At 38.1% G+C, this 10,367-nt stretch overlaps 1 protein-coding gene across 3 annotated transcripts in view; it reads left to right on the plus strand.

The window, feature by feature from the left end:
• The window catches only part of PFKP (phosphofructokinase, platelet), a 43,179-nt gene extending 33,075 nt beyond the window's left edge, over positions 1-10,104 (plus strand). For 2 of the 3 annotated variants that reach the window (XM_063148257.1, XM_063148247.1), the window contains 7 exons: positions 1,524-1,676; positions 5,273-5,437; positions 6,874-6,935; positions 7,433-7,544; positions 8,264-8,363; positions 8,991-9,096; positions 9,575-10,104. In XM_063148257.1, coding sequence (XP_063004327.1) covers positions 1,524-1,676; positions 5,273-5,437; positions 6,874-6,935; positions 7,433-7,544; positions 8,264-8,363; positions 8,991-9,096; positions 9,575-9,725 — 849 coding nt within the window. In that variant the 3' untranslated portion in view covers positions 9,726-10,104. The remainder of the gene's footprint in view (positions 1-1,523; positions 1,677-5,272; positions 5,438-6,873; positions 6,936-7,432; positions 7,545-8,263; positions 8,364-8,990; positions 9,097-9,574) is intronic. The other variant, XM_063148237.1, reaches the window with a different exon arrangement.
• Positions 10,105-10,367: the final 263 nt, after the last annotated feature.

The following is a 10,367-nucleotide window of genomic DNA, read 5'->3' on the forward strand; positions in this document are numbered from 1 at the left end:
AAGTCTTAATATAAAACCTTTTAGAGAAACTCATGTTCTGCAGATCTCCAGGAAGCTGTGTGTTTTTACCAAACTGCTGTTACTTTGTATGTCTTTATTCTTTTAATAGAAATAAAAGTTCAAAGCAGCCTGACTGAGCTGAGCCAGGCAATTACTGGAATTTCCTAAGTGAAGTCTCAGCCATTCAAAAAACCAAATCCCAAATAAACCCCTCCTATTTGTTACTCCTGACTCTAGTTCTTCTGAGCTCTTTGTGTCTGAAAGTGCCATCTTTTAGACTGTGTTTTAACCTCAAACTGAAATTATAGCACTGAGCCATTTCATTTACAAAACAGTGAGAAGAGAAATTTTTTAGAAAGTTGGTTTGTACTTATGCACCTACAGCCATAAATATCCTGTCTTCTCACTGAACAGGATCTGCTCTGTCTAGAACAAAAGCTCAGAAGGAGAACTCTCACAGGTAGGGGATTTACCCATAATTTTCTTCTAAGTTTTTCCTTAAACCAGTCACTGTGCAGATATGCCTGGAGATACCTCAGTAGGTAGCTAATTTTGATCTGCAGTAATTGGCTTCTCTGAACCCATTTGAGAAATCAAGAAAATGAGACTTCTGTGAACATCAGTTTCTGGGAGAAAGAGATCAAAACATCGTGTCCTACGTAATCAGGCTTTCTGGTGGAGAGCCATTACACAGGCAGTTTGAAAAATTGCCACACTTCATGAGAGATGCTGATGAGTTTAGATTAGAAATAATTGGAATAATGTAATGTATGTTTACTTAAAACAGCTGCAAAATCTCAACATTTATTTTGACATCCACTAGGAGCACCTAATCCTTTTGACATGATAATATATTTTGTAGAGTTTGGAGTCATTCCAAGGACCTAAAACTGCTTTTCAAAGAATCCTCGAACTATACTTGCAAACTTTATTAACTCATCCATGTGCATACGTTCCTGGATTTTTCTAGGCCTACATCCAGTCTGTGTTCACAGAGGCAGATGTGTGATGTTGATAGAAACTTTGAAGGCATGGGTGAACTTTATTTCCTTTCTCTTGGTGGAAATAGATGCGTGTCTTGACTTTCTAGGATAACATAGTTTTTTAAAAAAGTGTCTTTCTTTAAGCATTTTCTTCAAGTTGCAAGGGTTTTACTAGTTAACTTTCTAAGCTCCTTAGCATGTATCAAACTGTTCTTTAAGTTCTTTCTTGTGGAATGATTTCCAGTCTGGCTTTGTGATATGCGTTCCTACCCAGCTGCTTCAAACCTCTCTGCACACTTCACCTTCAGTCTGTACTAACTTGTACTAATCCTCTGCATTTCTTCAAAGAGCATTGTGCCAATGCAACCCCAGTGCACTGTTGTGGTATGTACAGGATATTTCCAACCCCCCCAAATAATCTCACCAATTGTATTTACTTGGGCCAATGGACAGCCACATTTACCATCACATGCCAGGAGTCATTAGCAGAGCAGCCCAAAGCCAAGGAATGTTTCACTCACACTTGTACCACTGCTTCAGGCCTTTGAAAGTTGTGTGCAGCTCTACGAGGCGCGTGCCAGCTTTGAGGAGTTTGCAGTTCCTATATGTGTTGTGCCTGCTACTATTAGCAACAATGTGCCAGGCACAGACTATAGCCTTGGTGCTGACACTGCCTTGAATGCTATTGTGGAGGTAAGACTGCATATCTTTTAAAAGTTAAGATGATAAAATGCATAAGATGAGGTTACTTAAAGACTTTGAAATGCCTGGTTTTCTTAAATAACTCAGTTACTTGTGTTTTTTAATAGTTAATACTTCAGTTTTCAAAGACTGAATAAAGATTAACCTTAGAAAAAATACGTTAAATGCTTAATTTTTGGGTACTATCTTTAGTTCTTCAAGACTCCTGTATTAGTGCTTAAGGTATTTTTACTAGGAATCAAATATTTTGCTTTCTTCAATTTAATTTTTATCTTAAGTAAAAGATTACTTAGGTAAAAGAAGAAAGCACATATTTTATAAATAAATGCCTCATTTGTTGGGTGACCTAATGACTGAGCTCAGAGCAATAGAGCATTTTAAGTACATGATTAACACTAAACACATGAATAATCCCATAAACTCCATTAGGCTTAACATACATTAAGTGCATATAAATGCATGGATAGTATAAGCAGTTAAGTGTGTCACTGATGTTCAGCTAAACAATGCAGGGTCAGAACAGTCAGTGTTCTAGTTTTAGTCTAACATAGTTTTTTCCTTGGATACAACTGCTTTATGAGCTCTTTGAGTCCTATTTACTCTGCTTAAGACACAGCAAAGGGAACTGAGCTGAGATATAATGCAAACAAATGAGTAAATCTTACCAGCTTTGAGTTTTTATCAAACCCATCATTAGCAAGCCATATAACTAAGCATGAAGTAATTTGCCAAGGAAGTCAAATCAAGACTACAGGTCCAGGGGGTTAGGAAAAGCAGGTTTGCTTTCCTGCTTTATACAGTGTTCTGACACAGTGAGTGAAAAAGCTCAGTAGATAACTGGAAGAGCTGTGGCAGCACACAGGGTGGCCTGGCCTTTGGGAGCTGCAGTGCAGCATCCCTGGGCTGAGATGTCCTGAGGTGTCGTGTGGGCTCATCATGTAACAATGTTCACAGGCAGGACATGGGTACTTCACCACTCCTTCAGCTTCCCCCCCCCTTATCCTGACATTTATTCAAGTAGCTAAATCTTGTAATTGTGAATGATGCACCTTCAAAAGTGGTAACTTTGGAAACACAATGGGGCAACAAATGATTGCATATAGTGCTGCTTCCTCTTATGTAATTTTTTGGGTACTAAGTTAATTACAGTTTGTATACATATCAGTGATGCTTTCTGTGAAACAAAATATGGTTGCATCATTTGAATTTTATTGTCATTAGGCTGTTTAGTTAATGCTAATAGCAGAACACTTGATTTGGTGTTTCAAACATTAGGATTTCTCATTAAGCTGGGTCAGTTCATATGAAAGCTCAACTAGCAACAGAATTCCAAAATGAGCCCTCAGACTTTGTTTGTGATGTCTGAAACCTGCATCAAGCATTTGAGGTTTGGCTTTTCCAGCCTATAGTGTAGTGTATGAATTAATAATTCATTTAAGTCTACCTGTGCCAATTTCATATTTGGGTATTTCTGTCACAGTAATTCTGAGAAAGCAAGAGTAGTGGAAAGTTTGTACTCCATCTCTTGTATGGTCAAGGACAGAAACCCCTCTAAGTAGATTTTAACTGATTAGTCCCATTGGCAATGACTGATTTACCTCCTTGCTTGGTACTTGGAGATTCTCAAAAGGCAGAAAATTCCACTCTCCTGCTAGCAGATGGAAAATCTTTTTAGAAATCTTGGGATTTACAAATACTAGAAGTCTCTCAAAATGGTGGAAGTCTTCACATCTATCTTTATTGTCTAAAGACAAGATTGTTTTACAACGTAAGTGAAACACATAGTACCTATCCAGTTTCAGGCAGCTCTTTAAAAAATGAGTTAAATTTCTCCAGTGCTAGAGTATTCTGCAAAAATTTTCATGAAAGAATGTCTGCAAGGAGAAAGTCGAGTGCTTGGTGACACTGTAAAACCCAAGAGACGAAAGAAAGTGTCATTTTGAAAGACTGACAGAAAGTCAACATAGACTTTTGTGACAGAGTTTGTTATGGAGATACTTCTCTGCTTGGGATAACAGAATATCCATATTCTGAATAAATTAATGTGAATGCTGCACTTTTGTGTGTGAGCACATAATAGGCATATATGCAAATAAATAAATAAAATATGTATAAATTAGATTACATGTATCTTCTGCTAGCTTGACCTAAATACCTGCATATACTGGTGTTAGTCTTTAAATGCATTAAACTCTCTTATATTAGAAATTCTAGAGTTTTTATATTAAGTTTTCTCATATATCAGGTAATGATTTGTTCTGTGACATGTCAGGTACGGTTTTAAGGGCCATATTGCTCATAGTCTGAATTTCAGAAGTAGCATTTTCAGTTAGCTGAATGAAGTTCTGGTTTAAAAAAACCATGAACTAGAAATACCTCAAATATTACAGCCTCTACAGTTACTCATTCAAAAAATCAGAAAGTTGGGGGATTTTTTAATGTTACCATAATTCAGGTTGCAAGATGACAACTTTCCAGGTACCTTCAATTTTTGTTAAACAGAACTGGTATTGGGACACTACATCAGTTTCACAAAATTCTTCCTGTCACAAAGTGTGGTATATCCTATTTATTTATTTGTTTCTAAGACAAAGAAGAAAATAAGGGCTCTTTATTTCTCTGACTTGCTTTCTGAAAGGAAAATACATTTATCAACAACTTTAAAATAACTTCAAATGGTAGAAAAAATTCATTCCAGGAGGTCAGTTTGTCAAATAGATTCTTGAGTATTACTAAAACCTAAAGGTGAATAGTAAACTATTTTCTGCATTTTCCTGAGTTACAATGTTTTCCTAAGATTCCTAGGTCTTGCCACACTGGAGATTGCCTCTGTCTTTGTTACTTTCCTCTTCTCTTAGGCAGCTCCAAGAAATAACTGGTTTCATGTAAGTAACAGATCTCCATGTAGAGAACATTCCATATGCTGGGCACAGTAAGGTGCAAGTGGAGATTCCAGTCTTGTTACAGTAACTATGTACCTGTTTGTATAAAACCAAAACCATTTTAAAACATGCACCAGTAGTGCTTGAATGAACTCTATTAATCTGGAAATCATTACTGGAAAGTAAATGGGCAGTACATGCTCCGGACTTAAGAAGTTCAGTATAGATGGGAATGAAGTGAATTTTAATACTAAATTTCAATACTAAGAAGAAGTAAGCTTAAGTAATGAATAGAGTTAAAGAAGAGAAGTTTATTCATCCCACAATTCCTTGAAAAGCTTCGTTATATGTACTTGTATCTGTGTTAGAAAACGCAGATACACAACTGGTTAATGCCACTACAAACCAAAATGAACTCTTCTTTCAATGTTTGCAGGAAGCAAGTATATGTTAAGAATTGCTAGTAGAAAAACATTTTATTTCTACCCTGGTGTTCAATGTATGATTTATAAGAAATCCTTTATTGTATAATTATTATAGTTACATGTGCTATGCCGTTTCCGAATTCTTTAAAGATTTATTCTTTACAAATGCTTTATTTTTAACTCTTTTGTTACCAGTAGGTGACACAAAGTTGCATGACATACAAAAGCGTAAGCAGTGAGGGGTTGTAGTGCATACTCAGGCTGTGGTGTCTCTGAGCAGACGTGTGACCGCATCAAGCAGTCGGCCAGCGGCACCAAGCGCCGCGTGTTCATCATCGAGACCATGGGCGGCTACTGCGGCTACCTGGCCAACATGGGGGCCCTGGCAGCAGGAGCTGATGCTGCTTACATCTTCGAGGAGCAGTTTGATATCAGGGAGCTCCAGGTATTCAGCACCTTTTTTTGCTCATTCTTAAGTAGATCTAAAGCTGTTGCACGTGTGTATTGTAATGTGTGTACTTGAAGTAGTTGGTTCATGAAAGAAAGAAACAGCTGAGGTGGGGCCTAAAATCTGGCTTGTCATGCCAGTTCCTATGCCATAACATTATATAAAGGAGTGTGTGGAGGAATAGAATGTAAGAGAATTGTGCAGAAGGCAGTCTCACACCTGAGGAGTTGCAGCTGTACTAATCACCAAAGATTAGGAACAGCCCTGCCCTTAATAGGCCACAGCTGTGTCCAATGAAAAGACAAGTGCTACAAAAGACTGGGTTAGCTGGTTAAAAAGGGAGCTGCAGTTTGTGAGTTGTGCTGTGAGGAGCTGCCCTGAGAAATCACCAAGAAGGTTTGGAACTTCTGCAATAAGATGACAACAATTGGTGACCCCAAGTGATTCTGACATGATCCTGTGGTGATTCAGGTAGAGAGAGCAGTAAGGAGATGATCCTGTGGTGGTTTGGGAAAAGGTCTTAAATATTAAGCAATGTGATCCCAAGGTGATTCAGGAAGATGACTGCAGACCTAAGAGAAATAAGGTGAAAACAGGAGTGTAGACACAATCACTGTTGACACCCACGTTCACTAAAATGACAAAAATAATTGTATTGGCTATTAAGCACTACTAGATTATTGATTCATTTTTAGTCTTCTGATTGAAATTCAAATTAAATGAACAGACCTGGGTAGTTTTAAAATTTAGCCAAAAACAAGAGAACAGTATTTTCTTATTATGGTAGAGTTGTATTTAAAGGCTGTTCAGGACAAGAACTGACCAGTATGTCAGGTTTATTAGATATTGACTCTGTTACCACAGCTATTCAGAGCATGTCTGGAAGTGTTACTGAAATAAAGCCCTCAGGCTTTAAGGATTATGGATTATGGTGTACACAAGCTGATATGGAACTTGTCTGCTGTGAGGACTTTTCACTTCTCAGATGGTTAGTGCTAGCTGCAGTCATAGGCAGACACAAAGTTAAAAGGGTAGAAATTTCCTGAGAAGCACAGAGATGTGAAATGAATTAGAATTTATCCCCATGCAGTTGTTGCCAGGACCAGAAGTAAGGGCAGGCTGTAAACTTCAGTGGGAATTTGTGTATTTTTATGTATATCAAGCTGGATGCTGTAGCAGTATAGAATATAAAAAACTCCTTCGATTTAATAAAATTTGATACTTCTGATATAGAGAAAGATGTTAATTTTAACCCAAGATGAATTGCCATACACAGCATGTTATCCTGCATCTCCAAAAATCTTGAAAATTTCAATTTGCACATAATGCGTTATGTGGAATATTCAACAGAAGTTCTCAGGAAATTTAGACTCATTTAAGTTGTTTCAGATACAGAGTTCTGTATGGATTTTTAAAAATACTTTTGTTTCTAGGCTAATGTGGAACACTTGACTGAAAAAATGAAAACCAGTATCCAGCGTGGTCTAGTGCTGAGGTAAGTAATAGTTGTAATAGATGGCATCAGTGATACTGAGCATTCCCAGCCAGGTAGGCTGCTTGGCCACTTGGAATGACACTCCAAGTCTATATTCCTTGATTGTTCCTTTAACTTGAGATTTTTAGAAAAGCTGTGCTTCAAAAGGCAATTCTGGGACCTGTCTGGAAGTGCAAGTCTAAAACTTCTTTCTATGTAAATATATTTGCTCTGTAATCTAATACTTCATCCTGTTTTCAGTCTGTTTTCTCATTGGGTTTGTCTTTTATTCCAGATTCCTTCTTACTAAAGGTAGTGTGTCACACTATGACCTTTACTGTAAAACCCCTAAAAATCATGAGCCTGTTACTTAAAAGTGAGTGTGTGTGATCAGATGAAAATGTCCCAGCCAGGATTACTGCTATCAAGAAAAGGGAAAAGACTTGTCATTCAGTAGCTGCAAAGGCATCCAGTGCTTTAGAGTAAACTTGCTAACTGTCTGGCCTTAATTGTTACAGAAATGAGAATTGCAATGAGAACTACACAACTGATTTCATTTATCAGCTGTATTCTGAAGAAGGAAAAGGAGTGTTTGACTGTCGAAAAAATGTATTGGGCCATATGCAGCAGGTAAATACAAGCCTACAGTTACAAACAGCACCACACTATTCCACATGTGAAACAAGTCTGACTCAAGATTAAGGAAAAAAATGTGGATTTTTGTTTGTAGGCAACTCAGAAGGATTCTTTAACATCAGGTTTTATTGCAAACCCTTTTTAAAAATCTAGGAAAAATGCATTAGATTCTTTATTAATTTCATTTTTCTTCCTCTTCTGTCTCTATTAATAAATAATTCCTCTTCTTATATTTAATTGTAATACCTTCCTCATAATACAATTATCTGCCCATCCACAATGTGTCTGCCTCTTGAACCCTCTTGAAGAGCAGAGATTTCATGAATCTATGCAGATGGGTGTGTTTGTGGAAGAGACAGAAGTGAGCTACTCCTTTGGCCTGTGTTGTCTGCATGGCTTTATCTCACTGTGCAGCTGGTGGGTGGGCAAAGGGAGGTCTTGATTTGGCTACACTTATCACTGACCTGGAGGAAAATGCACAGTCCCCTCCATTCTTCTAAATAAGAATTAGAACTGATTCTGTGGGAATTCCACAGGTGCTGAACACAAATTCTAGACACCTTAGACTGACTAACGGGGTGGGGCTTTTGGTTTGTTTTTCTAAGTGAGGGAAATGGAAATAAGAGGTAGAGCAGGCCGTAAGCAGAGATAACTGCTAAAACAAACACCAATCCTGCTTTCATAAGCTAACCCAGAATTCAATTTTTGCACAGGGTGGAGCACCTTCACCATTTGATAGAAATTTCGGGACAAAAATTTCAGCAAAAGCTATGCAGTGGATCTCCAAAAAACTGAAGGAAACCTACCGGAAAGGTGCAGAAACGTTTGGTGCAGTTTCTTGTTACTGTCTTTGGTTGTCTGTCAGTATGTAAGACTCCTTCACTTTGCAAACATATGACAATTTGTTAGTCAACATACTTCTTCCCATCTTGGTGTTTTTTATTATTCAGTAGTGTCTTTCTGTGCTTCTTGCTGTATGAGCATTTCCACTTGAGGGAGGTCAATAATTCAGATAGCTGTTTCATGATCCTCTTAAAATAGCCAGTGTGATGGAAGGTTTACATGCATGCAGGAATTGATGTTTGTATAGTTACATTTGTTCTTTTTTGTTTCATGCTGCCTTCATGGGAGACAGAAGGAGGTAATATTTAGTCTTTGAGAATTATTGTAAAGCACTACTTCCTAAAATCTGATCTAAAACTGGATGCTAAAATTCAAGCATTTTGTTGTTTAACTGCACTGTTATTTCATTGCTAATCATTGAAGTTAAGCTAAAAAGATCTAATCCTATTAAAGCACTAATTTGATGTTATATTAATCTATTAAATAATCAGTAGCTGAAATTAGGCTACTGTAAGTTTTTGTTCAGTTTAATTACAGAAAAGTGGTATTTGCCCTTATGCTTGTAAGAAAGATGCTGAATTACTTCATTCGTTTTAGGAAAAGTATTTGCCAATACCGATGACTCGGTTTGTTTGCTGGGAATGCGGAGACGCAACCTTGTTTTCCAACCGGTGGCTGAGCTGAAGAGTGAAACAGACTTTGTGTACGTATGCCCTGCCTGGTGTAAACACCTCACCTCAGCCTGCCTTGCCCCACTCCAAACAAACACTTCCCAATGCCTGCCTGCTTTTGCCTGAGGCTGAATTCTCCCAGATCTACTTGGGTTGTTTGCTTCTCTCTTGCTTTTGTGCTTTTACTTCATCCTCCTTACACTTTAAAGTCTCATCGTGAAGTCTGGGACTCTGCTGTCCTGTTAAGTAACCTCCATGTGATTGCTTTTGCCTTAATGCCTAGAATTACTTTACTTCTGTTTCAGTTCACTGGGGCAGCATTTTTGTGCCAAATTGGGATTATGTTAAACACTTCCAGTATGACCTGTTCATTTCTTTGGGATTCTGTCCTTGATTCTTCTCATTTGTGTCAGTGTTTTACATCCCCCCATGATGGTCAATGCCTGATGCCATTCCTAAGGAAGGTGTTTGCCTTACCCCATGAATTTCACCTCCCTGTTTCCCCCCCAGACACAGGATTCCCAAGGAGCAGTGGTGGCTGAAGCTGCGACCGCTGATGAAGATCCTGGCCAAGTACAAGACCAGCTATGATGTGTCAGACTCAGGCCAGCTGGAGCACGTGGCCATGCTCCCAAAGGAAGCTGAGACTGGAGCCATCTAAACACACCACATTTAGATTGTTGTCATAGATGCACATTGTGAGTAACAATGCTTTAGAATCGTTAAAGCTTTGTTTTGTAACATTTAAATTATTGTTCCAGCACTTTATGTGAAACAAGACGTTCAGCTGTCACACAGATTTTGTCCTGTTTGTGTGTTATATTTGAAACAAACCCTTGCATCTAATGGAGAACACCATACTGATACTGCCCTTTAACAAGCAAGTGCAACACCGTTCTATGCACTCCGTAAGTTACTCATCTACTGCACTTTGTATCAGAGTACTTACACCCAAAAATAAGTGTAGATGGCTAGTTCTTGTGTTGAGTTACAGGATGTGCTTAATGTTTCTGAAATGAAATAAAATACTGTTGCAAACATCTCATGTGTGTGCACTTGCTTTTAAACAGCTGGGAGAATAATACTTGAAGGATTCTCTATAGACTCCAGTGAAGGAAAAAGAAACTCCCCTTTTCATTCCTCAGCTCTGCAGGAAGTAGTCACACCAGAGCAAGCATTTTTTCGTTGCTGCTTCAGGATCAGGCTAGGATTTGAAATAATTTCCCATTGTACAGGAAAGATAAAGCTAGTTCTTGGGGTTGGCAGTGGGGAAGAACAGCTTCAGCAAGGTGATTCATAAGGG

The sequence above is a fragment of the Melospiza melodia genome, chromosome 1 (assembly GCF_035770615.1).
Source record: "Melospiza melodia melodia isolate bMelMel2 chromosome 1, bMelMel2.pri, whole genome shotgun sequence".
NCBI classification, from domain to species: Eukaryota; Metazoa; Chordata; class Aves; order Passeriformes; family Passerellidae; genus Melospiza; species Melospiza melodia.